General features: G+C 46.5%; 1 protein-coding gene across 5 annotated transcripts in view; it reads left to right on the top strand.

Moving 5' to 3' along the window:
• Window positions 1-7523: 7523 nt before the first annotated feature.
• Window positions 7524-27538, top strand: part of LOC141047030 (uncharacterized) — a 406067-nt gene continuing 386052 nt past the window's right edge. The window contains exons 1-12 of one of the 5 annotated variants that reach the window (XM_073541950.1): window positions 7533-7671; window positions 9003-9152; window positions 9282-9461; window positions 9543-9666; window positions 9750-9847; window positions 10046-10136; window positions 11578-11738; window positions 14517-14666; window positions 14796-14975; window positions 15057-15180; window positions 15264-15361; window positions 15560-15650. In XM_073541950.1, coding sequence (XP_073398051.1) covers window positions 9075-9152; window positions 9282-9461; window positions 9543-9666; window positions 9750-9847; window positions 10046-10136; window positions 11578-11738; window positions 14517-14666; window positions 14796-14975; window positions 15057-15180; window positions 15264-15361; window positions 15560-15650 — 1375 coding nt within the window. In that variant the 5' untranslated portion in view covers window positions 7533-7671; window positions 9003-9074. Of the gene's footprint in view, window positions 7672-9002; window positions 9153-9281; window positions 9462-9542; window positions 9667-9749; window positions 9848-10045; window positions 10137-11577; window positions 11739-14516; window positions 14667-14795; window positions 14976-15056; window positions 15181-15263; window positions 15362-15559; window positions 15651-27538 lie in introns of all 5 variants that reach the window. The other 4 variants (XM_073541941.1, XM_073541943.1, XM_073541944.1 and 1 more) reach the window with 4 other exon arrangements.

Genomic DNA, 27538 nt, shown 5'->3' with positions numbered 1-27538 from the left:
CTCTATATGATTCCACCCATGAATCACCCCACCACGGGGACAAACCTCAGATCCTCTTTGCAGCAACAAGCACAGGAAAACCACACCATACTGACCGTCTGAACAGTATAACTGCCAACTTACCGTGGTTGTCGTGGGGGATGATCAGTCCCAATTTTCCAGCACCTGTGTCTGGTCCGAGGGTCCTTTCTCTTGTTGTCCTCCGGGGGGCAGAGGCGTCCCTGTTTGGGGGCCGCATGTTGGGCGCCAAAACTGTTGAGGTAGGGCTAAATTAACCCTTCACGGTTGATCCAGTGATTTCCAAATTAGTTCACAGGATGTTGCTAGCAACTGAGAATGACCACACGGAGATGTGTCTCTGTATGGGAGGATCAAAGCAGACCACTAACCCCGTTTATTGAATCTCACATTACATAGCATCCTGCTTAATTATGCAAAGTATACAGCTACCAATAGAATCGTAATACATTTAAGCCAATAGTATTGCAAGAAAATCGGAATATGTCCCTAGCTGCGTGACGTAGAATATAGAACAATAGCACATTCTTTTAGGGTCTCATCTCATATCTCATATCTTGTACAAGCTGGAACAATCTGGTTTCATAACAGCCGTGAACTTTCATCTAGTTAAGTTACAAAATTTAACTCGTAAACAACAAAATGGCGTCGCAAGCACAAAAATGGATCCCGGAGAACAAGATGTCCCATACATCTGAATATTGTACTTCACAGTCACACGTCTGGACCCCGAGAGCGTCAGAAGCTATGTTGTGAGGCGAAATTTTAACCACGCGCGTTCCAATTCACCAAACAATTTTGCCCCTATCTACATAATGGGTAAAAAGTGTATGTATTGGCATCTGCACCGTCGTAGCTACAGCCACAAAATTTGGCACATTAACATATCTGGACCCCGAGCGCATTATAGGCTATGTTGTGAGGTGAAATTTTAACCCCGCGCGTTCCAATTCACCAAACAATTTGGCCCCTATCTACATAATGGGGAAAAAGTGAAAGGAAAAGTGTTGGAGGCAAATTGACAGCTGCCAGATGTGAACAAGGGGGACTTAAAGAATGAGAGTGATGGCGCCAAAGAGTATATACCGTACAGTTGCTAAGGTGGGGCCCTAACATGGGATATTCACCACACACGGGGATATGAACACACACAAAATGCGCCACACACTACCATGTACTTCAACACATATACCACCCTCAGCACAGATTTCACCACACATACACCAACCTCGCCACATAAAAGTCGAAACACAAAAGTCGCCACTCAAAACTCGCCTCGCTGTCCCAGAGATGTTTAAAAGATGAAAAATGAGCTGTGATTGGTTGCTATCAGCAACAGTTTTCTTTGTAGACAGTTGTGGTAACTGAGGCCTATTATTCTTATCATTTCTATGGTGTTATCGTCCTTCTGTAAAGCTGGAAATAACACAATTTATTACCGTGCCAACGGGACCACCCTCTGACACAGACTGCAGGGGGAGCCCAGTGTCACACAGGATAGGATTAGATACAAGGCTCAGCAGTCAGTATCACACAGAATAGGATTAGATACACAGCTCAGCAGTCAGTATCACACAGGATAGGAATAGATACACAGATCAGCAGTCAGTATCACACAGGATAGGGTTAGATACACGGCTCAGCAGACGGTATCACACAGGATAGGATTAGATACACTGATCAGCAGACAGTATCACACAGGAGAGGATTAGATGCACTGCTCAGCAGTCAGTATCACACAGGATAGGATTAGATACATGGCTGAGCAGTCAGTATCACACATGATAGGATTAGATACACGGCTCAGCAGTCAGTATCACAGGATAGGATTAGATACACGGCTGAGCAGTCAGTATCACACAGGATAGGGTTACATACACAGCTCAGAAGTCAGTATCACACAGGATAGGAATAGATGCACTGCTCAGCATACAGTATCACACAGGATAGGATTAGATACACGGCTGAGCAGTCAGTATCACACAGGATAGGGTTACATACACAGCTCAGAAGTCAGTATCACACAGGATAGGAATAGATGCACTGCTCAGCATACAGTATCACACATGATAGAATTATAGAAGCTGAAAGAAAAAGAGCGCAATAGGGTCTTACCCGAGAAAACAAAAATATATAGAACAATTAGTTATACTCACCCTCTGCAGGAGAGTATCTGGCATGAAGGAAACAAGGTCGGTTTGCTGCACATCCAAATGACCACGCTGTGGCCATAAAACTTCAGATTCAAAAGAAGGAAACTTTTATGGATTAAACGTGCGCTGCCAGACCATCACTCCTCACAAGTTGTGTGCTTAATACATTTATTTCCCTACGCGTTTCAAAGTTCAAAAACTTCTTCCTCAGGGGATGATAGGTACATATCATCCCCTGAGGAAGAAGTTTTTGAACTTTGAAACGCGTAGGGAAATAAATGTATTAAGCACACAACTTGTGAGGAGTGATGGTCTGGCAGCGCACGTTTAATCCATAAAAGTTTCCTTCTTTTGAACATGATAGAATTAGATACACAGCTCAGCAGTCAGTATCACACAGGATAGGATTAGATGCACTGTTTTTATGTGCAATATAATCATTATAATTTGTTATAACTAACCACAGTTGGTTACTATGCCCAGGCAACGCCGGGCTCTTCAGTTAGTATATATATAAATATATATATAATCGATGTGGAAATGACAGAGAGAAGAATTTCTCTATGTAAAAGCTCATGTTAACCCCTTCACCCCCAAGGGTGGTTTGCACATTCATGACCGGGCCAATTTTTACAATTCTCACCACTGTCCCTTTATGAGGTAATAACTCTGAAACGCTTCCATGGATCCCGGTGATTCTGACATTGTTTTCTCGTGACATATTGTACTTCATGTTAGTGGTAAATTTTCATTCATATAACTTACGTTTATTTGTGAAAAAGCGGAAATTTGGCGAAAATTTTGAAAATTTCGCAATTTTTCAACTTTGAATTTTTATGCCCTTAAATCACAGAGATATTCCCACATGTTTACTTTAGATCAGCACAATTTTGGAACCAACATTTTTTTTTGTTAGGAAGCTATAAGGGTTAAAAGTTGACCAGCGATTTCTCATTTTATTTTTACGGACCACATCACATTTGAAGCCACTTTGAGGGGTCTATATGATAGAAAATACCCAAAAGTGACACCATTCTAAATACTGCACCCCTCAAGGTGCTCAAAACCACATATAAGAAGTTTATTAACCCTTCAGGTGCTTCACAGGAATTTTTTGAATATTTAAAAAAAAAATGAACATTTAACTTTTTTTCACAAAAAAAATAATTCAGGTTCAATTTTTTTTATTTTACCAAGGGTAAAAGGAGAAATTGGACTGGAAAAGTTATTGTGCAATTTGTCCTGAGTACGCTGATACCTGATATGTGGGGGAGAACCACTGTTTCGGTGCATGGCAGAGCTCAGAAGGGAAGGAGCGCCGTTTGACTTTTTCAACGCAAAATTGGCTGGAATTCTGATCGGACGCCATGTCACGTTTGGAGAGCCCCTGATGTACCTAAACAGTGGAAACCCCCCACAAGTGACCCCATTTTGGAAACTAGACCCCCCAAGGAACTTATCTAGATGTTTGGTGAGAACTTTGAACCCCCAAGGGCTTCACAGAAGTTTATAACGTACAGCCGTACAATTATAAAATCATATTTTTTCCACAAAAATGATCTTTTCACCCTCAATTTTTACTTAGCCAAGGGTAACAGGACCCTAAAAGTTATTGTGCAATTTATCCTGAGTACGCTGATACCCCATATGTGGGGGTAAACCACTATTTGGGTGCATGGCAGTGCTCGGAAGGGAAGCAGCGCCATTTGACTTTTTTGGCTGGAATTGAGATCGGACACCATGTCGCGTTTGGAAAGCCCCTGATGTACCAAAACAGTGGAATCCCCCCACAAGTGACCCCATTTTGGAAACTAGACCCCCTAAGGAACTTATCTAGATGTGTGGTGAGCACTTTGAACTCCCCCAGTGCTTCACAGAAGTTTATAACGCCCGGGCGTGAAAATAAAAAAATCGTATTTTTTCCACAAACATGATCATTTAGTCCCCAATTTTTTTATTTTCCCAAGGGTACCAAGAGAAAATGGACCCCAAAAGTTGTTGTCCAATTTGTCCTGAGTACCCTGATACCCCATATGTGGGAGAAAACTACTGTATGGGCCCACGTCAGGGCTCGGAAGGGAAGTAGTGACGTTTTGGAATGCAGATTTTGATGGAATGGTCTGCGGGTGTCATGTGCGTTTGGAGAGCCCCTGATGTATCTAAACTATTGAAACTCCCCACATGTGACCCCATTTTGGAAACTAGACCCCCCACGGAACTTATCTAGATGTTTTTTCACCGATGACGCTGTATGGCAGCTCGTTTTTTGCGGGACAAGATGACGTTTTCAGTGGTACCATGGATATTTATATGCGACTTTTTGATCGCGCGTTATTGCACTTTTTGTTTGGCGGTATGATAATAAATCATTATTTTTTGCTTCGTTTTTTTATTTTTATTTTTTAAAGGGTTCGCTAAAGGGGTTAACTAATGGGACTGTTTTATAGGGCAGGTTGTTACGGACGCGGCGATACCATATATGTGTACTTTTATTGTTTTTTTTTTTATTTCCATTAAATGAACTTATTAGGGATTTTTTTTTTAAATTTATTTAGCGATTTTTTTAAAAATTATTTTTACACTTTTTTTTAAACTTTATTAGGTTGTCCCAGGGGGGACATCACTGTCCTGTGACAGATCGCTGATCTGTCACATCACAGATCACTGTGACAGATCAGCGATCTGTCACAGGCAGAGCAGCAGGCTTCCTCATGCCTGCGCTTTGCAGGCACTGAAGAAGTCAGCTCCCTGCAGGCCCCCGAAGGTCCCTGTCGCCATCTTGGATCCGGGGACCTGCAGGGAAAGAGCCCCCCGCAGCAGCACTGCACATTGCGCTGCTGTGGGGGGGTCAGGGAAGCACGGAGGGAGCCCCCTCCCTGCCGATGCTTCCCTTTAACCCCCGGTACACCGCGATCTTGTTTGATCGCGGTGTGCAAGGGGTTAACGTGTCGGGGAGGTCCGTGACCGCCCCTGACACATAGTGCCGGGTGTCAGCTGTGATAATCAGCTGACACCCGGCCGCGATCAGCGGCGCTCACCATGTGGGTGCCGCTGATCGCGCTAGACATACTATCCCGTCCATGGGCAAAGGGGCCCGGGTCCCATGGACGGGATAGTACGTCTGATGTCAGGGGTTAAAATTGCATTGCAATCTGATGTAAATAGGATGCTGGTGTGAAAGATCGGATTGTACTCACATAAAAAACGCACTCGTCCATTTTTTCGGTCCTGATATTGTAACTTTTTTCACACATATGGGTATGAGCTCTTCTGTCACCTTCTGGAGATAAAGCAGCTTCAGCCGCGGCTCTTTACCTCTCCTACAGGCAAAATGGGGGAAACAAAACACTTTTATTAATCAGTTATTTTTTATTACAATTTTTATGAAGGAAAATTACAGTAAAATGTCCCCAATCCCTTTTCCCTTCCCCCAATCCAGAATTCTGGGGTGGGATTATCTCTCCAGAGACCCCTGTACAGGAATATTCGGGCCCCAGCCCCATTATACAGGAGAATAATAATAATCTTTATATAGCGCCAACATATTCCGCAGCGCTTTACAGTTAAACAGTTTCAAAACACAAGTCATAAGTAACAACGTTAACAATACAATAATTAAAGCAAAATAAGACAACCCTGCTCGTGAGAGCTTACAATCTACCATGAGGTGGGGGAGATACAAAGTACAGGTGTGTATTTACAATAACGGTCCAGCCATCTTGAGGGAGTGAAGGATAGATGGAGTTAGTGAATGAGCTACACACGCACACTTACACAGAGAATTACTTTGATTATTGAACGTGAACGAGAATAGCACGATCTCCATAGTTCTTACACAGGACACAGAGATCAGACAAGGTCTCATATTCAGGCAGTTTCTATTTTACTCCAACCCTCTTTATATGACCGAGATCAGAGTCTCCTTATACCGAGTAGAGAAGCTCCAGGGACAAAGACCCCGTCTGGTCCTAACACGCTGGGGGCCCGGAGTATCCAGCCACGGGGCCCGGATTCTCTCATTGTGGCCCCAGCGTTTCTTGTAGAATAAATCCCTTTCTCATTCAGTCCTGTAGTAATGACTTTGTTCTCACGTTTTGTAGGAGAGTTCGTCTGTCTCCATCTTATGTTATCAGTGTATGTGCGAGAGACCGACGGCTGCAACTTTTATTGTGTGTGTCTGGAGTCAGTTCTACAGGGGGATAGAGCCGCGGGGTCTGTGACCGAAGCTGGGGGTATACGGGTGTATACAGCATACACAGAGGGGTCTGCGACTGAAGATGGGGATATACGGGTGTATACAACGTGTACAGGGGGTCGGTGACCGAAGCTAGGGGTATACAGGTGTATACAGAGTATACACAGGGGTCTGTGACCGAAGCTGGTGGTATACGGGTGTATACAGCATACACAGAGGAGTCTGTGACCGAAGCTGGTATAGGTATACACAGCGTACACAGAGGGGTCTTTGCTGTGGGTATACAGCGTACACAGAGGGGAACACACACAGGGGTCTGTACACAGAGGGGTCCACTCCGTACACCTCGTACACACGCGGCTCCGCTCCGTACACCTCGTACACACACGGCTCCGCTCCGTACACCTCGTACACACGCGGCTCCGCTCCGTACACCTCGTACACACACGGCTCCGCTCCGTACACCTCGTACACACACGGCTCCGCTCCGTACACCTCGTACACACAAGGCTCCGCTCCGTACACCTCGTACACACACGGCTCCGCTCCGTACACCTCGTACACACACGGCTCCGCTCCGTACACCTCGTACACACAAGGCTCCGCTCCGTACACCTCGTACACACACGGCTCCGCTCCGTACACCTCGTACACACATGGCTCCGCTGCGTACACCTCGTACACACGGCTCCGCTCCGTACACCTCGTACACACGTGGCTCCGCTCCGTACACCTCGTACACACGGCTCCGCTCCGTACACCTCGTACACACACAGCTCCGCTCCGTACACCTCGTACACACGCGGCTCCGCTCCGTACACCTCGTACACACGCGGCTCCGCTCCGTACACCTCGTACACACGCGGCTCCGCTCCGTACACCTCGTACACACGTGGCTCCGCTCCGTACACCTCGTACACACGTGGCTCCGCTCCGTACACCTCGTACACATGCGGCTTCGCTCTGTACACCTCGTACACACGCGGCTCCGCTCCGTACACCTCGTACACACACGGCTCCGCTCTGTACACCTCGTACACACACGGCTCCGCTCTGTACACCTCGTACACATGCGGCTCTGCTACATTCACCCTGTAAACCCCTCCTGACCCCACACATAAACTTCCCCTCCTCCAGCACCATGACAACCAGCACAGCAGAGTTCTGCATACACTGAGGCCCCTGATCATGTGACCCCTGACTCCTCCCCTCCTGTGACCTCATCACAGGTCCTGTGCGCACAGAGCGGCCATATATGTGGAGTGCGGCTCTGCGGGTGGAGGCTCCACACCAGGACTGTAGCAGGTAAAGACCCCAATACCCACAGGTGTCCCTTCTAATTGGGGGAAACTATCCCCTCTAATAATCCTCGGACAGTTCTGACAAACACGGGAAAGTGCCCCTTTATGGAGGGGACAGAAAGTCTGTTTAGTCTCTTTAGCTCCATAGTATCAGCTCTAATCCAATGGTGAGAGAGCGATTTACCCCGAAGAGTCACAGATTGTGGGGTTGTTATATAATGTTATATTTAGCTTATTTAGGTTTTTTTTAAAGGAAACGTGTAAAGGCCCTGTCACACATAGCGAGATCGTTAGCGAGCTCTCTGAAACGTCACCGATGTTGTGATGAAACAGCGACCTCGCCAGCGATCTCGCTATGTGTGACACATAGCGGCGACCGCCCCCCCCCCATGCATCGCTGTGGTGATGAAGAACTCAGGGACGCAGGCGTGAGTTGTCAGAATAGCTGCTGTGTGACAAGGTCCCAACGACCGCCGAGGTCGTTATACGGATCGCCGGATCGTTGCTGCGTCGTTGAGGAGATCTGCCTGTTTGACAGCTCACCAGCGACCATGTAGCGACGCACCAGCGATCCTTACCAGGTCGTATCGTTGTCGGGATCGCTGGTGCGTCGCTTAGTGTAACGGTACCCTTAGTCTAATAGTACGGTGCCTTTCTTGGTTCGCACACACAGTATAATGTTCCTAGAAATCCTCCATCCCCAATTTTTGTTGTTCTTGGTGTTTTCCATATGGAAGCCTACAAGAAAATGCTAAACACATCGTATCCATAGGAAACAATCTCTGTACATGGAGACATTGGCCTCAGATATCTCCTGTCTTGTTCTTATAAACAATCTTTTATAAAAGCCTCAAACTTCTGTGTGTGACTCAGACCTGAGATCTAACGTGATAGAAGATTACAGTGCGGGGAAGACGGGAAACCTTCATATAGACGGCCGGTGGGGATGGAGTCAGTGACGGACTCTGGACAAATATGTTTCTAGAGCCGTAGTAGAAGATGAAGATGTCGTCCTCACCATGAAGTAGTTATTTCTCCTGTCCCGTGTAATGAATATCTCCTGCAGTATTGCTAATGCCGATTCCAGTGTCGGGAAATGAGACGAGAATTAGCGTTATGGAAGATGAGTCTATGAGGAACGTATTCAGCTGCCGACTCCGAGGAAGAAACTGCTTGTTGTCTGTGGCCTAAATATATAGGTTTTATTAGTAGATGTAAAGAAGAAAACTAAATACTGTAAAATAATAAATCTCATATTTTTCCCTTATTACCTCCAGTAATTGTATAATTACACAGGATTTTTATGATGTTACATCGGCTCATCTTCTCATTCAGGTCTCTACAATATCGGATCCTCTCAGTGAAGATATTCTGTATAAGAGAATTTTCCTGATTTACCCATCAAGGATGGATATGGACAGAGACAAGATGGTGGAGAGGATATTACACCTCACCCTAGAGATCCTCTTCCGGCTTACTGGAGAGGTGAGAGATTCTGATGACGTCACATTACATCATTCTTATCAATGGGAATAACAGATGGACAGAACTGGAGAGGTGAGGACTCTGGAAATGTCTGTAGTGAGATTTATTAATGTGTCTCTCCATAACCAGGATTACACAGTAGTGAAGAAGACCTCTAGTGAACGCTGTCAGGACCCTGTGTCTGAGGGATGGGGAAGACCCCTGAGCCCAATCACAAGGCCTACACCTCACTGCCTGATACATGAAGACCTCAATGACCAGAAGATCCTAGAAATCACCTACAAGATGATTGAGCTGCTGACTGGAGAGGTGACACTGCTGGGAATGCTGGGACATTGTACTGTACCAATATGAAGGCATTGGGGGTAATGTTATCATTGTATGTGTCAGGTTCCTATAAGGTGTCAGGATGTCGCCGTCTATTTCTCCATGGAGGAGTGGGAGTATTTAGAAGGACACAAAGATCTGTACAAGGACGTCATGATGGAGGTTCCCCAGCCCCTCACATCACCAGGTAGTGGACAGGACTAAATACACACGGCCTATAATTATCTGTATGTAAAGAATGAATTCAGTCCCTGTATGTGTTTCCTCCAGATCTATCTAGTAAGAGGACAACACCAGAGAGATGTCCCCATCCTCTTCTTCCACAGGACTGTAAACAAGAAGATCCCAATGTTCCTCAGGATCATCAGGTAGATGGAGAGAAGGTGTCATGAGATCTCCCCTATGATGTGTAGACGGCTGTGAAGGTCTTGTGCTCAGTCTTGTTTTATCCACCAGTATTATATGTTTTATACTTGTGTAATGAGAATGGTGGAGATGGCAGGATTAGAGCTGATCATAGATGTGACTTCTCCATCTGTCTGTGACATTTACAATATTTGTTTCAGGGTGAAGATCTGACCCATATTAATACTACAGAGACATATGTGAGGGGTGATGAGCGGTGTAAAGAGGAGATTCCTACAGATAACCGCCCAGGTGAGTAGTAACCACTAAATGCAGATTAGTCACAGATTCTTCTCAGTCACCGGCTGTGGCTGCTTTATCGGGGGTGTAGTCCGGCCGTATCACAATTGTGTGATCACCATTTTGCCTTTAGACCACAATATTCTCCTCCATCTGAAAATGTTAAAATTACTTTGTGAAATTGTGAAAGGGGCTGATCGTTACCTTCCCAAATCTGTAAACTATAAAGTCAAATGACAGCATACGTAGGATGTGCTGACTAGTTAGAAAATCACTTGAAAAAAAATATTATGATGGGCCTGTAAGAAAATACAAAATCAGAAGATGTAAGAATGATCCATAAACGGGCAGGGGTCACAACAGGAAAATAATACACAAATTTGGAGCTGAGCACAGAGGACTGAACCAGAGGAGAACATGGCTGTATGTGGCAGCTTCCGGTTATATGCTTGGAACTTCAGTAGAGTGTGGTACTTTCCAGTTGGCGGGAGCAGGGAGCAGATTACTCCAGCTGGACAGCACACTCATCCATTCTGCTAGACTAGATGGTATTACTGGTCCCAGGCACCCTAATTGTAGTGGCTGGACAGAGCCTGTGCCACCCAGAGCTTCTGGTTCCGACGTCTCTTCCATTACCAGCGACACCAGGAAAATGAATAAGGCTGCACCTGGTGACAGAAGCAGATGTCGCAGGAGCAGATCCCAGAGGAGATGGGACACACCATTTGCAAAAGCCCCTAATATGACAAAAGGGCAGAAAATCAGAGCAGTAGAATTATCTATGAAGTTGCAAAATTTGGGAAATTATAACACTCAGTGAATTAATCCACAGGCTCTTTCTGGAAATTAGCACACAGTGGATGATGGAGTGATAATTGCAAATATACATTTTTATTACCCAGCACATAGCGCCCAGATTGTGCCCCAGGAGACACACACTAAATTATGTGGCTTCCTCTCATTATAGTAATGCCAAATACATGGATGCTAAATGTGGTTTGGACTCACTGCAAGGCTCAGAATCGGGGAGATTTGACATTGGGATAGCAGATATTGCTGGATTCGTTTATGGAAGCCTTGTTGCTTTTTAAGAGCCTTTGAGCCACTAATGATGTGGAAACCTCTGCTTTTCTATTGACAGATGATGGACCTGAGTAGTGACTTGTTTTTTGTGAGATGAGTTGTAGTTTTTATTGGTATTATTTTCACCTATATAACATTGGTGTTTTTTTAATTCCATATTTGGGAGGCAGAATGAACAAAGAAATGAACACCATGCTCCACCGGTTCATCCTATGATGTTTTATCTATTTGAGTATGAACTGTCATTGTCTCAGGGAATGATTCAATATTTTACATAACTTGCCATTTTTACAAACAGTTTAAGTGGAAATATTAAAAAAATGAAAAATTCAAGAATATTTTATCCAAAAATAATAGGTTTTATTCTTAGCAGATGACTGTACCAGAAGATCAGAGGGACAGCTGACATCTTCAGTTTTTAAATCAGAAGATTTTGAGATCCCACAGGATACAACTGAAGTGAATACCATTACTTCAGATATATCATCATCCCTTCACAGCAAAGATCAATCATCTGATTCCTTTAAACAGGTCCTGTTTTCTGATTCATTACCAATTACTGAGGAAAATCAAAGTCGCAAAATAAGCATTAAAAAACTTACTGGTCCTAAAGCAAAGAAGCCATTTTCACGTTCAGAATATGGAAATAGTTTTCCCCTCGAAAAGTCTTTTCTTAAGATTCACACAGCAGAGAATAGATTTTCCTGTTCAGAATGTGGGAAATGTTTTAACCGAAAAACGCAACTTGCTAGACACCAGAGAATGCACACAGAGGAGAAGCCTTTTTCATGTTCAGAATGTGGGAAATGTTTTAGCCATAAATCAAATTTGCTTAGTCATCAGAGAACTCACACAGGGGAGAAGCCTTTTTTATGTTCAGAATGTGGGAAATGTTTTAAACATAATTCAGATTTGCTTAGGCACCAGAGAATTCACACAGGGGAGAAGTCTTTTTCATGTTCAGAATGTGGGAAATGTTTTAATCAGAAAACAAATATGCTTAGGCACAAGAGAATTCACACCGGGGAGAAGCCTTTTTCATGTTCAGAATGTGGGAAATGTTTTAACCATAAATCAGATTTGCTTAGGCATGAGAGAATGCACACAGGGAAGAAGCCTTTTTCGTGTTCAGAATGTGGGAAATGTTTTGTAACTAAATCATCTCTTCTTAGTCACATGAGCAGTCACACAGGGTAGAAGCCGTTTTCGTATTCAGAATGTAAATGTTTTAACTGAAAAATGTACGGGTGTATACAACGTGGACCGAAGCTGGTGGTATACGGGTGTATACAGCATACACAGAGGGGTTTGTGACCAAAGCTGGGGGTATATGGGTGTTTACAGCGTACACAGAGGAGTCTGTGACCGAAGCTGGTATACACAGCGTACACATAGGGGTCTAGGCTGTGGGTATACAGCGTACACACTGGGGAACGCACAAAGGCGTCTGTACACAGAGGTGTCCACTCCGTACACCTTGTGCACACACAGCTCCACTCCATACACCTCGTACACACACGGCTCCGCTCCGTACACCTCGTACACGCACGGCTCTGCTCCGTACACCTCGTACACACACGGCTCCTCTCCGTACACCTTGTACACACACGGCTCTGCTCCGTACACCTTGTACACACACGGCTCTGCTCCATACACCTCGTACACACACGGCTCTGCTACATCCACACTGTAAACCCCTCCTGACCCCACACATAAACTTCCCCTCCTCCAGCACCATGACAACCAGCACAGCAGAGTCCTGCATACACAGAGGCCCCTGATCATGTGACCCCTGACTCCTCCCCTCCTGTGACCTCATCACAGGTCCTGTGCGCACAGAGCGGCCATATATGTGGAGTGAGGCTCTGTGGGTGGAGGCTCCACACCAGGACTGTAGCAGGTAAAGACCCCAATATCCACAGGTGTTCCTTCTAATTGGGGGGAAACTATCCCCTCTAATAATCCTCGGACAGTTCTGACAAACACGGGAAAGTGCCCCTTTACGGAGGGGACAGAAAGTCTGTTTAGTCTCTTTAGCTCCATAGTATCAGCTCTAATCCAATGGTGAGAGAGCGATTTACCCTGAAGAGTCACAGATTGTGGGGTTGGTATAGAAATGTTATATTTAGTTTATTTAGGTTTTTTTTAAAGGAAACGTGTAAAGGCCCTGTCACACATAGCGAGATCGTTAGCGAGCTCGCTGAAACGTCACCGATTTTGTGATGAAACAGCGACCTCGCCAGCAATCTCGCTATGTGTGACACATAGCGGCGACCGCCCCCCCCCGCTAAATATTGCTGATCGTGCTCAAATGTGCTAGGACATTTTTTGATCATCGGCGTCCCGCTGGCCAGCATGCATCGCTGTGGTGACGAAGAACTCAGGGACGCAGGCGTGAGTTGTCAGAATAGCTGCTGTGTGACAAGGTCCCAACGACCGCCGAGGTCGTTATACGGATCGCCGGATCGTTGCTGCGTCGCTGAGGAGATCTGCTCTGCCTGTTTGACAGCTCACCAGCGACCATGTAGCGACGCACCAGCGATCCTTACCAGGTCGTATCGTTGTCGGGATCGCTGGTGCATCGCTTAGTGTAACGGTACCCTTAGTCTAATAGTACGGTGCCTTTCTTGGTTCGCACACACAGTATAATGTTCCTAGAAATCCTCCATCCCCAATTTTTGTTGTTCTTGGTGTTTTCCATATGGAAGCCTACAAGAAAATGCTAAACACATCATATCCATAGGAAACAATCTCTGTACATGGAGACATTGGCCTCAGATATCTCCTGTCTTGTTCTTACAAAAAATCTTTTATAAAAGCCTCAAACTTCTGTGTGTGACTCAGACCTGAGATCTAACGTGATAGAAGATTACAGTGCGGGGAAGACGGGAAACCTTCATATAGACGGCCGGTGGGGATGGAGTCAGTGACCGACTCTGGCCAAATATGTTTCTAGAGCCGTAGTAGAAGATGAAGATGTCGTCCTCATCATGAAGTAGTTATTTCTCCTGTCCCGTATAATGAATATCTCCTGCAGTATTGCTAATGCCGATTCCAGTGTCGGGAAATGAGACGAGAATTAGCGTTATGGAAGATGAGTCTATGAGAAACGTATTCAGCTGCCGACTCCGAGGAGGAAACTGCTTGTTGTCTGTGGCCTAAATATATAGGTTTTATTAGTAGATGTAAAGAAGAAAACTAAATACTGTAAAATAATAAATCTCCTCATATGTTTCCCTTATTACCTCCAGTAATTGTATTATTACACAGGATTTTTATGATGTTACATCGGCTCATCTTCTCATTCAGGTCTCTACAATATCGGATCCTCTCAGTGAAGATCTTCTGTATAAGAGAATTTTTCTGATTTATTCATCAAGGATGGATATGGACAGAGACAAGATGGTGGAGAGGATATTACACCTCACCCTAGAGATCATCTTCCGGCTTACTGGAGAGGTGAGAGATTCTGATGACGTCACATTATATCATTCTTATCTATGGGAATAACAGATGGACAGAACTGGAGAGGTGAGGACTCTGGAAATGTCTGTAGTGAGATTTATTAATGTGTCTCTCCATAACCAGGATTACACAGTAGTGAAGAAGACCTCTAGTGAACGCTGTCAGGACCCTGTGTCTGAGGGATGGGGAAGACCCCTGAGCCCAATCACAAGGACCACACCTCACTGCCTGATACATGAAGACCTCAATGACCAGAAGATCCTAGAACTCACCTACAAGATGATTGAGCTGCTGACTGGAGAGGTGACACTGCTGGGAATGCTGGGACATTGTACTGTACCAATATGAAGGCATTGGCGGTAATGTTATCATTGTATGTGTCAGGTTCCTATAAGGAGTCAGGATGTCGCTGTCTATTTCTCCATGGAGGAGTGGGAGTATTTAGAAGGACACAAAGATCTGTACAAGAACGTCATGATGGAGGTTCCCCAGCCCCTCACATCACCAGGTAAGAGACAGGACTAAATACACACGGCCTATATTTATCTGTATGTAAAGAATGAATTCAGTCCCTGTATGTGTTTCCTCCAGATCTATCCAGTAAGAGGACAACACCAGAGAGATGTCCCCGTCCTCTTCTTCCACAGGACTGTAAACAAGAAGATCCCAATGTTCCTCAGGATCATCAGGTAGATGGAGAGAAGGTGTCATGAGATCTCCCCTATGATGTGTAGACGGCTGTGAAGGTCTTGTGCTCAGTCTTGTTTTATCCACCAGTATTATATGTTTTATACTTGTGTAATGAGAGCGGTGGAGATGGCAGGATTAGAACTGATCATAGATGTGACTTTTCCATCTGTCTGTGACATTTACAATATTTGTTTCAGGGTGAAGATCTGACCCATATTAATACTACAGAGACATATGTGAAGGGTGATGAGCAGTGTAAAGAGGAGATTCCTACAGATAACCGCCCAGGTGAGTAGTAACCACTAAATGCAGAGAAGTCACAGATTATTTTCATGCAAAACAGAAGCCGCGGAGACACCATCACGTGTTTCTCAACGCAAGCAATGACCAGCCAGGTCTTTGCCCGGGAAGGAACAACCATGGGAAGGGCAGTCTCCAATAAAGGAAACCACCTATGCCAAAACATGGTATCCATCCACATACAGCTGTTTCGGGGTATTGATCTCCATGAGTTCATTCATCCTCCTCTTCAGAGATTATTTTCAGTCACCGGCTGTGGCTGCTTTATCGGAGGTGTAGTCCGGCCATATCACAATTGTGTGATCGCCGTTTTGCGTTTAGACCACAATATTCTCCTCCATCTGAAAATGTTAAAATTACTTTGTGAAATTGTGAAAGGGGCTGATCGTTACCTTCCCAAATCTGTAAACTATAAAGTCAAATGACAGCATACGTAGAATGTGCTGACTAGTTAGAAAATCACTTGAAAAAAAATATTATGATGGGCCTGTAAGAAAATACAAAATCAGAAGATGCAAGAATGATCCATAAACGGGCAGGGGTCACAACAGGAAACAAATACACAAATTTGGAGCTGAGCACAGAGGACTGAACCAGAGGAGAACATGGCTGTATGTGGCAGCTTCTGGCTATATGCTTGGAACTTCAGTAGAGTGTGGTACTTTCCAGTTGGCTGAAGCAGGGAGCAGATTACTCCAGCTGGACAGCTCACGCATCCATTCTGCTAGACTAGATGGCATTACTGGTCCCAGGCACCCTAATTGTAGTGGCTGGACAGAGCCTGTGCCATCCAGAGCTTCTGGTTCCGACGTCTCTTCCATTACCAGCGACACCTGGAAAAGGAATAAGGCTGCACCTGGTGACAGAAGCAGATGTCGCCGGAGCAGATCCCAGAGGAGATGGGACACACCATTTGCAAAAGCCCTAATATGACAAAAGGGCAGAAAATCAGAGCAGTAGAAATATCCATGAAGTTGCAAAATTTGGGAAATTATAACCCTCAGTGAATTAATCCACAGGCTCTTTCTGGAAATTAGCACACAGTGGATGTTGGAGTGATAATTGCAAATATACATTTCTCCTTCGTCTCATTGGGGGACACAGATACTGTGCGTGTATGCTTCTGCCGCTAGGATGCTGACACTAAGTGAAAAAAAGAGGTTAGGTCCTCCTCCGCAGTATACACCCTCGCCCCTATTGCGGGCTGAAATCAGTTTTTTGCTTAGTGTCCTATGGAGGCACACACAGTCTGGATCTCTCCAGACTATTTTTTTCTAGTTTACTATGAAGATGAGACAGGGGCGACGGATCCTATTGAAAGGGTCCGATCTCCCCAAACCATCAACGGGCGAGCACGCGTTGAGTATCGTCTCCGCGTATCCTTTCCCGCACCGAGGGACATCTCTGGGACTTTTCCCCAGACATCTATTTTTTTCTTCGTTTTTTATTTTATGAAGATAAGACAGGGGCAACGCATCCTATTGAAAGGATCCGATTTCCCAAACCATCAACGGGCGACCACGTGCGAGTATCCCTCCACGTATCCTCTCCCGCGACGTGGGACATTATGCCAGACTTAGCCCTGTCCACCCCTAGGTATTGAAACCATGGGCTTGCACAGAGGCACAAGACTAGTCTGTGCGGCCCCCACTGCTCCACCAACGCTAGACGGCGGTGCTGCAAGGTGGCGGACGGTCCCTCTCCTCACCCCCTGAAGGGGTTAGATGGAGCTAGGGTGCCTGCACCGTCCTATTTTTTATCAAAGACCCCCTCACATACCTGCGCTCAGGCTGAAGAAGATCATCGGTGAGGAGAGGGTCGGGGAAGGCTCCTGCGAAGATTTCGGGCTGGAGCCCACAGCCGCAGCACGCCTCACAGTGTCCACTAGCCATGCAAGAGAAGGGCTGGATCCGTCAGGACAGGAACACTGCTCCGGTCAGTAGCGGCACTTTTGGTACCGCCCCAAAACCCCCCCCCGGTCGGGTAGGGGAAAAAATGGGGCCGCAGCTTCGGCCGGAGCTAGGCCGCGGCCGGAAGTTCCGCCCTCGGGGCCGCGTGTCGGTTCCGGCAGCCCGCACTCGGTGGCGGTAAAAATCGAGGCCCCGGCTTCGGAGCACAGGCTAGGCCGCAAGGTGGGAGTACCGCCCCTAGAGCGATTTTACAGGCTGGTGCGCGCCACAGATGTCAGCGCGCGATTTAAAGGAAGCATCCAAGACGGGGGGGCGCAGGACTGGGGTAAGTGCTGCCCGAGAGGCTACCTCCTCCCCATATCCCCAGCAGCGGACAGATACAGCATGACCGAACAAAAGCATTGACGCACACGTTCTTTTACGCGGCATGCATCTCTTGTCGGGCTGCGTTTCCGCGGGCGCAGAGCAGCATTTATGCGAAGCCTGCGAATCCAAACGCGCCCCGGAGCCCTCCCCTGCGACCGCGACCAATGTGTCAAATACCCCGGAGTGGGCCCGATCACTGTCACAGTACATGGCGTCGCTTACGAGAGCAATAGAATCCCTTCAAGCCCCAGATTGGGCAGGGACAGTGTCTCGCTGCCTTCAGAGGGAACCTCCACCTCACAGGAGCCTCCGGCCTGCAGGGGCCACCCTCACTCCAGGCAGACCCGGGGGAAACGAATCCACACGGTGTCGCCCAGTCCATCCGGTGCCTTCGGCATCCGTAAGATCTGCTTCTCTCTCCCCGTCACCAGTGGTTGATAGCGAGCAGACCTCAGATTGCGACTCAGACGAGCCCATGGACCTGGACACTCCAGGGTCACATGAAACAGTGGACAGCCTCATAGATGCCATCAATCAGACCCTGGGGATTGAGGATGATACCGCAGCGGCTACGGGGTGTAAAGTGGCATGTAAACGGGTGAAGCGGCTGCACAGAATTTTTTCCTCTCACCCTGAGTTTGAGGACATAGTGCAGCGGCACAGAGAACGTCCAAAATTGCATTTTTCTCTGTTTAAAAGGCACTCTAAACGTTATCCGTTTGCTCCGGACCTCCGTAAACAATGGATGGAATCCCCGATAGTGGATCCTCCGGTTTTTCGCCTGGCCACTAAGACCCTGTTATCTGTCCCTAGGGTTTCCTCGATTAAAGATCCCACGGACTGCCTTATTGAGAGCCTAGGTTGTTCAGTATATGAGGCGTCAGGGTCTGCACTCGCTCCCTCGTTCGCAGCAACTTGGGTAGCCAAGGCTATGATATCATAGTCAGAAACATTAAACAAGGTCGCGCAGGAGCAGGATATACCTGCAGAGATCTCGGAGGTCACATGTCAGATGACGATAGCCGGAGATTATGTATTGAATGCGTCTTTGGATGCGTCCAATTGTTCAGTACTTGCTGCCGCTAATGCAATCTCTATCTGAAGAGCCCTGTGGTTGAGGACATGGCGGGCCGATTCTACTTCCAGGAAGTCCTTGACTTCCCTGCCTTATCAGTGCGGCCGCCAATTTTTGTATCAATTTATCTCCGACTCCACAGGAGGAAAGAGCGGGTTTCTCCCTCAACAGAAGGTTAAATCGTTTTTTCGTCACCCGGTTCAGGCACGTTTTCGGGCCTTTCGCAGTGCCACTGGCCATTCTAGGCCGGGCGTGACGGCATTGGTCAGGTGGTGACCGCTAAGCAGCCTGAGCCTGGTCCGGGACCCGAATAGGAGACCGGTCCGGGGTCATGCGTTAAAAGACTCCGGGTGGACTACGGGGCCCAATTCCGCCACCTCAGGCTGCCCCAATCAGGATAGGGAGCGGCAGGTCATATAGAGCCAACCCATTGGGGAGAATGCGTGCTCAACAGGCCAGATCGAGGGGACCCAGATCCTAAGGATCATCGGCCAAATGACTCGAGGTCTTTACCAGACGACACCAGCAAAGTGGGCGGCCGCCTACTCTGTTTTCACCACGTCTGGGCCAACATCGCTCACGACGCATGGGTAAAAGAATTGGGTGTCCTCCGGTTACAAAAGAGAATTTGTCAGATACACTCCAAGATGGTTTTTTTCTTTCCCGGCTTCCCAGGGTGGATACCCAGGTAAGGGCTCTATTGGGAGCCATCAAGTTGCTCCTGCACAACGGAGTCATTGTTCCAGTGCCGGAACACAGAAGAGCTCAGGGATTTCATTCCAACCTTTTTGCGGTTCTCAAAAAGGACGGGTCTGTCAGGCCTGTTTTTTTTTTTTTTGGACCTGAAGCTTCTGAACAAATTCATCAGGATCAGACATTTCCGGATGGAGTCTCCGTTCAGTCATAGCGGTCATGGAGCAGTGAGAATACTTGGCCTCAATTGACAGCCAGGACGCATTTCTGCATATTCCCATTTTTTCCTCCTCATCAGAGGCGGCTACGCTTCGCCATCAGCGTTCAGCATTTGCAGTTTGTAGCGCTACCCTTCGGGCTAGCCACGGCTCCCAGAGTGTTCACAAAGATTATGGCAATTGTCAGGACCACACTACATTCTCGAGGCATAGTCATCTTGCCTTATCTGGACGACCTCTTCGTCAAGGGCCCGTCAATACGGGCATGTGAGGAAGGTGTCAACATCACGCTAGATACTCTTGCCGCTTAGATGGTTGGTCAATGCAAAGAAATCATCCCTTGTGCCAGCTCAGAAGATCTCCTTCCTAGGAATGATCTTCGACGCTTGCTGAAGGTTGATAATTCTCCCTCAGGAAAGGGCGTTAGTCTCCGGCATGGAGTCCGGACACTACGCCAACCAGTCCCTCATACCATCCGATCCGCGATAAGGATCCTAGGGAAAATGGTGGCAGCAATCGAAGCGATAACTTTCGTCCAGTTCCATCCTTCACCCCCTGCAGCACGCCTCGTGTCAGCCTGGGACAAGAATCCTTTCACGCTCGATCGGCGGTGCAAACTGTCCTCTCAAGTCAGGCAATCGTTCGGATGGTGGATAACCAGTTCTTCTCTGGCCTAGGGGAAACCTTTCCCCCCATGTCATGGGCTGATAATGACAATCAATGTCAGTCTCCTCGGTTGGGGAGCGGTGTTTCGCCGCCACAGGAGGCACGCCTCCCGATCAACTTATTGGGGATACGAGCAATTCGGCTGGCTCTGCAGAAGTTTCATCACTTTCTAGCAGGCCGCCCCGTCCGGATTCCATCGGACATCGCCACGGAGGTGGTTTTTCATAATTTGTCAGGGGGGCACCCGCAGCAGAACAACCATGCGCGAGGTGGAGCACATTCTTCAGTAGGCCGAAGCAAACCACTCGGTGATTTCGGCTGTCCACATCCCGAGCGTGGAAAATTGGGCGGCAGACTTCCTCAGCCGGCAGGGTCTTGCATCCGGAGAGTGGTCTCTACATCCCGAAGTTCTTCAACAGATTTGTCAACTGTGGGGAGCTCCGGATGTGGACCTGATGGTTTCAAGAGTGAATGCCAAGGTGCCCACATATGTCGCTCGGGCCAGGGACCCGCAGGCATTTGCGGTGGACGCGTTGGTTCTACCATGGAACCTGTATCGCCTCCCATATCTATTTTCCCCACTGCCACTACTCTCGAGAGTCAGCAAAGGGATCAAGACGGAAGGGGGGCCGGCGATTCTGCTGGCCCCAGACTGGCCCCGTCGAGCGTGGTACGCAGATCTAAGGCAGCTGCTCGCCGATGTTCCTGGGCGCCTGCTAGAGCGCCCAGATCTACCGTCCGAAGGGCTAATTTGCCACCCGAACTCAGGGACCCTGTGTTGAATCTTGGATTCTAACCCAGGCAGGGTTCGGGAGCAAGGTGGTCGCTACAACGATTAGCGCCCGGAGGCCTGCTTCAGCATGAATTTACCACCACACCTGGAAGGTGTTCTTTGCTTGATGTCGAGGCCGCGGTGTTTCTCCGCTAAGATTCTCGCTCTCCAACATCTTGGTTTTTCTCCAGTCGGGCTCAGAGAGCCCGGATAGCTCAGTCGGTAGAGCATTAGACTCGGGCTTTTGCCCCAAGTTTCCGCAGGAGACAAATGTCGGCTTTATCCGTCCTGTTCCAGTGCAGGGTTGCTACCAATTTGCAGGTGAAAACTTTTCATCCGGGGAGTGTCCCACTTGATACCTCCCTATATGGCGCCGATGGACGCCTGGGTTCCTAACATGGTCCTAAGTGTTCTGCAGGAAGCTCCATTGGAACCGCTTCAGGATATCGCTTTGAGGTACCTTTCCTGGAACGTTGTTCCCCTAGTGGCCATCACTTCCATCAGGTGGGTTTCAGAGCTGGCGGCTCTATCCTGCCGAGCTCCGTTCCTCACTTTCCATAGGTATAGGGTGGTCCTCAGACCAGCCCCTCTTTTTCTGCCGAAGGTCGTGTCCTCTTTGTCACATCAATGAAGATGTTGCTTTGCCTTCATTTTGTCCAGCAGCGGTGCACCGTGTGGAAGAAGGCTCTTCACACGTTAGACCTGGTAAGAGCCCTCCGGAGGTACGTGTCACGTACGGCACCCTTTCCTCAGACGGACACGCTGTTCGTGCTCCCTGAAGAACGCAGGAAGGGACTCACTGCCGCAAAGTCGACCATAGCCAGATGGATTCGTTTGACTATTCAGGAGTCTTACTGCATTAGAGGCACGCCGATTCCGGCAGGGATCACAGCGCACTCTACCCGGTCGGTGGGCGCCTCTTGGGCGCTTCGGCACCAGGCTTCGACAGAACAGGTTTGCAAGGCAGCAACCTGGTCCAGCCTGCACACATTTGCGAAACATAATATCCATACTCAGACCTCGGCGGATGCAAGCCTGGGTAGAAGGAGTCTCCAAGCAACGGAGCAACAGGAGGTGCATGTAGCTTGGATCGGTGAGTCAATCTCCCACCCAGGGACTGCTTTAGGACGTCCCACAGTATCTGTGTCCCCCAATGAGACGAAGGAGAAACATGGATTTTTGTGAGTACTCACCGTAAAATCCTTTTCTCCGAGACGCTCATTGGGGGACACAGCACCCACCCTATTAGCCAGTTGGCTCTTGTTTAAATGAATATGTGTTTACTTATTTGATATAAGGGTGGTGTTTTCCTTTGGACATGTTGTACCTGTATTAAGGCTGATTTTTTTGTCCTCCTACTGCTTTGGCACCAAACTGATTTCAGCCCGCAATAGGGGCGAGGGTGTATACTGCGGAGGAGGAGCTAACCTCTTTTTTTCACTTAGTGTCAGCCTCCTAGCGGCAGAAGCATACACCCACAGTATCTGTGTCCCCCAATGAGCGTCTCGGAGAAAAGGATTTTACGGTTAGTACTCACAAAAATCCATGTTTTTATTACCCAGCACATAGTGCCCAGATTGTGCCCCAGGAGACACACACACTGTAAATTATGTGGCTTCCTCTCATTATAGTAATGCCAAATACTTGGATGCTAAATGTGGTTTGGACTCACTGCAAGGCTCAGAATCGGGGAGATTTGACATTGGGATAGCAGATATTGCTGGATTCGTTTATGGAAGCCTTGTTGCTTTTTTTTTTTTTTTAAACCAAAGATTTTTATTATATTCAAATGTCGTTATAATTACATTCAAGCAAAGCTTTCAAATCATCTCCATTGCATATAGAAGAATACACGACATTCAATTTCCTCCCCGTCATAAAAAGAAAAGATAACCTAACCCGACCTCCTCCCTCCCCCCCCTTCCCAACTGCAATACAGACTTTCTCAATGTGATTGTCTCCACTGTAACCACATGGCCCAGAGTTTTTCAAAGTGAGCTTCCGTATGTCGCCTTCTATAAATTCTCTCCTCCAATCGGATTACGTTATTCACACGGATAACAAATTCCCCAGTCGTTGGGGGTTCAGCATCGATCCATTTTTGAGCTATCAGCTTACGGGCAATATATGAGTTTTGCTATGATGGACTTATAGGCATTCCCCACCGACACCTCCTCCACATACCCCAACACACACGTTACTGGGTCCCTTCCTATATCACATCGGTATATCTTCTCAACAAGCCCTATAACCTCCTCCCAGTATAATGAAAGTCTTGGACAAGACCAAAGCATATGGAGCATTCCCGCAAGTTCATACCCACATCTTGAACACTCTGCATTATCCCTCAAGCCCATTTTCCTCATAAGTTCTGGAGTCTTATATGTTCTATGTACAATATATATTTGCGATATCCTACCTGGCTCACTCAAAGAGAGTTTAGGTATATACTCTAAAATAGACTCCCATGTATCATCTACTATTTCCCCCACTTCTCTCTCCCATTTAGATTTTACTGTTAGAGGAAACCCAGTCAAGTAAGAATATAATAAATCTCTATAGATGGTAGATATAACACCTCTCGTACCCCCGGACGCACACACATAGTCCAATACCACATCCCTCTGCACCGTCCTATTCATTATCTGTTTCTGCGCTTGAAATGCATGCCTGAGACCAAAATATCGAAATTCCCCACTACATGGGAGTCCAAACTCTTCTTTCAAAACAGTAAAAGACTTGATCTCAGACCCCTCCAATAGTTGCCACACATATTGCAAACCTCTCCTCTCCCAATCAATAAAGTCCTTCAGTTTGTATAGTTCAGAAAGGTTCACATTATCCCAGATAGGTGTGTATGTCGTCAATTCCTCAACTCTTCTAAGAATTTTGATATGTTGCCATATTTTGTGCATTAGTCCAAATGTGGGCATGTCCTTCCCTAATCTCCCAAAGTTTCCTGCTTCTAGACTATGTACCAATGTTCTCTTGTTGGTCAGTTGGGCCAAAACTCTCCACATAACGCTCAAGTTCCCCTCCTCTCGCCAACCCCTAAAGTGCTGCCCCTGCGTTGCCACAAAGTATATCCATGGATTTGGTGCCGTCAACCCACCCTCTTCCTTCCCCCTTTGCAGTATTTCCAATTTAATTTTTGCTTGTTTTTTCCCCCAAATCAATTCTCTAAAAATGGTATTAATTTTGTAAAATTTTTTCTTGGGAATCCAAACCGGGGCATTATGGAGGACGTACATCAACTGAGGCATCAGAATCATTTTAATTAGATTTGTCCTCCCCACTATTGATAGTACTAGCTTACACCACGCTGTCATCTTAACTTTAAATTTAACTAGTAATGGGTCCAAGTTTAGTTCGAGAAATCTAGATATAGGCATAGATACCCATATTCCGAGGTATTTAAATTCCTTAACTACTTTCAAGTGTCTAACTACCCCCCCCACATCTTGATCTCCCAGCTCTCTATCAATCCCCATGATACATGACTTGTCCCAATTAATTCTCAATCCGGAAAAGTATCCAAATTTCCCTATAAGGCCCATGACCTCAGTCAGTGCTTCTCCGCCGTCTTTTAAGAAAAGGAGTATATCATCCGCGTATAGGGCGATCTTTTCCTCCAATTCCCCATATCTAAAGCCTTGTATTTCTTTGGAGTTACGAATTTTAATCGCTAACGGTTCCATCGCTACAGCAAACAATAACGGTGACAATGGACATCCCTGACGAGTTCCTCTGAACAACCCAAATGCCTCCGAAGTCTCCCCATTAATCCTAATATATCCTTTCGGGTCTACATACAGTAACTTAACCCAGGAGATAAATCTATGCCCAAATCCCATATATTTCAATACTGCCCATAAATACTTCCACTCTACCCTATCAAATGCCTTTCGTGCATCCAGTGAGACCACCACCCTTTCCCCCCTATTATCTGCTGGAATTTGAATATTCAAAAAAAGTCTTCGCAGATTAATGGCAGTGGATCTATTTTGTAAGAACCCTGATTGGTCTGGATGTATCAATTTGGGGACAACTCTAGACATTCTTATCGCCAACATTTTGGCTAGTATTTTAACATCTGATGTCAATAACGAGATTGGTCTATAGGATTCTACGGATGAGGCATCCTTCCCTTCCTTAGGAATCACCACGATTACAGCCTCCCTCATAGATCCTGGCAATACCCCTTTCTCTACTGCCACCTCAAGTACGTGCTTAAGTTTGGGTGCTACAATTCCTATTAACTCTTTGTACACTTCTCCTGGGATCCCGTCAGATCCAGGTGACCTGTCATTTGTTAATGATAGGATAGCCTTCTCTACCTCTTCCACAGTAAATAATTCTTCCAAGTTTTGTTTATCAATATCATCTAACTTAGGTAGCTCTATCTCTTGTAAATATCTATCCATCTCCAGATCCAAGGCCCTCAATTCCGAGGTATACAGTTCAACATAATATTCCTTAAAACACTCCAATATCCCGGTGGTATCCTTATGGACTGCCCCATCTTTAGTGACAATTTCATATATTTGTGAGGGTTTTTTCTGTGCTGCAGTAATCACTGATAATAAATGTCCCACCTTTTCCCCCTCTTCATAGAACAATGCTTTTTGGAATGCCCTTTTCTTATCTATCCCTTGTAGGTATAACTTATTTACTTCCTCTTGTGCTTCTTTTAATGCGTTTTGGGTGTCGGCATTGGGTCTAACTATCATTTCTTCCTCTGCCCTACTAAGCCTATCTGCTGCCTCCTGATTCACTTGCCTCGTTCGTGTCTTCTGTCTCGAGATATCTCGTATGAATTAACCCCGCAAGTAAGCTTTTATGGTATCCCATACTATAAGTGGATCCGCAGTACCTTCGTTTAACTGAAAAAACTCAACAATATCATTTTTAATAGTTCCCATGTTTAAACATTTGAGCCATTCCGGGTGAATTGTCCCCCCTGCTCTCTTCCCTTTCCCTATTCCCACTCTCAGACTAACCACAACTGCCCTGTGATCGGAGATAAGTCTCTGTAAGTATTCCACCGTCCCAACCATTCTGTCCATGCCCCTATTACCCAGTGCTAAGTCTATTCGTGATAAAGTGTGATACGAAGTCGAATAACACGAAAAGCATTTCTTCCCCTCATTGCGTACTCTCCATAAATCTATCATATCCATTTCGCTAACATATATCCCAAATGGAGTCATCTTGTTTTTCCTAGGGCAATTACCCCCATTACCCGCCCGGTCCCAAAACTCATTCATAACATTATTAATGTCTCCTAATATTAGCACTGGATAATCCCCTCTCCCTCCAATCCACTCAAAAATCTCCTGCAATTTCTTTTTCGAATATGGGGGTGGAATATAGAGGGCCACCACAATCATGCATATTCCAGAAATTCGACAGTGCAGAGACACAAACTGTCCGTCCTTATCTACGCAAGAATCAATTTCTTCATAATGAGTATGAGAGTGTATCAGTACAGATACTCCCCTTCCGTAAGCTGAATACATAGAGTGATAGGCCCGAGTGATCCATTTTTTCCCCTCCAACCAGTTTTCCTTTCCTTTAATCAAATGGGTTTCCAATAAACATGTAATAGCTGGATTATGCCTCCTAATCTGCCATAACTGCCGCTCTTTTATTTGGATCAGACACTCCCCGTATGTTCCAACTTAGAATTTTTGCATCACCACTCATTATGTCCTAAAAATATAAAATATAGCCGAGCTCCTGTGGTCACTATATTGTATTGCAGTATATGAACTACCCCATATCAAGGCCCCCCCTGCCTCCCTCCACTCCCCCCCTCCCCTCTGTCCCAATCTAGCTGATTCTCTCTTTCCAACGAGAGAGGATACAGCCAGCCCCCAGTTATTGCAGACCCATATAAAGCCACTGAGTCTCCTTCCTCTGGCGTCCATCACTCCCACCATCAAAAACAAGAATGCTCATCAATACTAATCAGGCCGCATAACATTTTCTAACAAGGATATTGCAAGAATCATCAAAAACGCCCGGGGATCAATACCCCTAAAAATAGTTCTGAAAAAACCAGGTACCTCAGGGCACCACATCAAAAAGAAAAAAGTATATACGTCCGAGAGTCACTACTTCATCCGTCTCCGTCTCTCTCTGCTCCCAACTTGGAACGATTGTTCTCCATCCAT

This window comes from Dendrobates tinctorius, unplaced genomic scaffold, assembly GCF_039654945.1.
Source record: "Dendrobates tinctorius isolate UK_male_01 unplaced genomic scaffold, ASM3965494v1 ptg000126l, whole genome shotgun sequence".
NCBI lineage: Eukaryota > Metazoa > Chordata > Amphibia > Anura > Dendrobatidae > Dendrobates > Dendrobates tinctorius.
The sequence above is the reverse complement of the archived record's forward strand: the minus strand, read 5'-3'. Positions and strand labels throughout refer to the sequence as shown.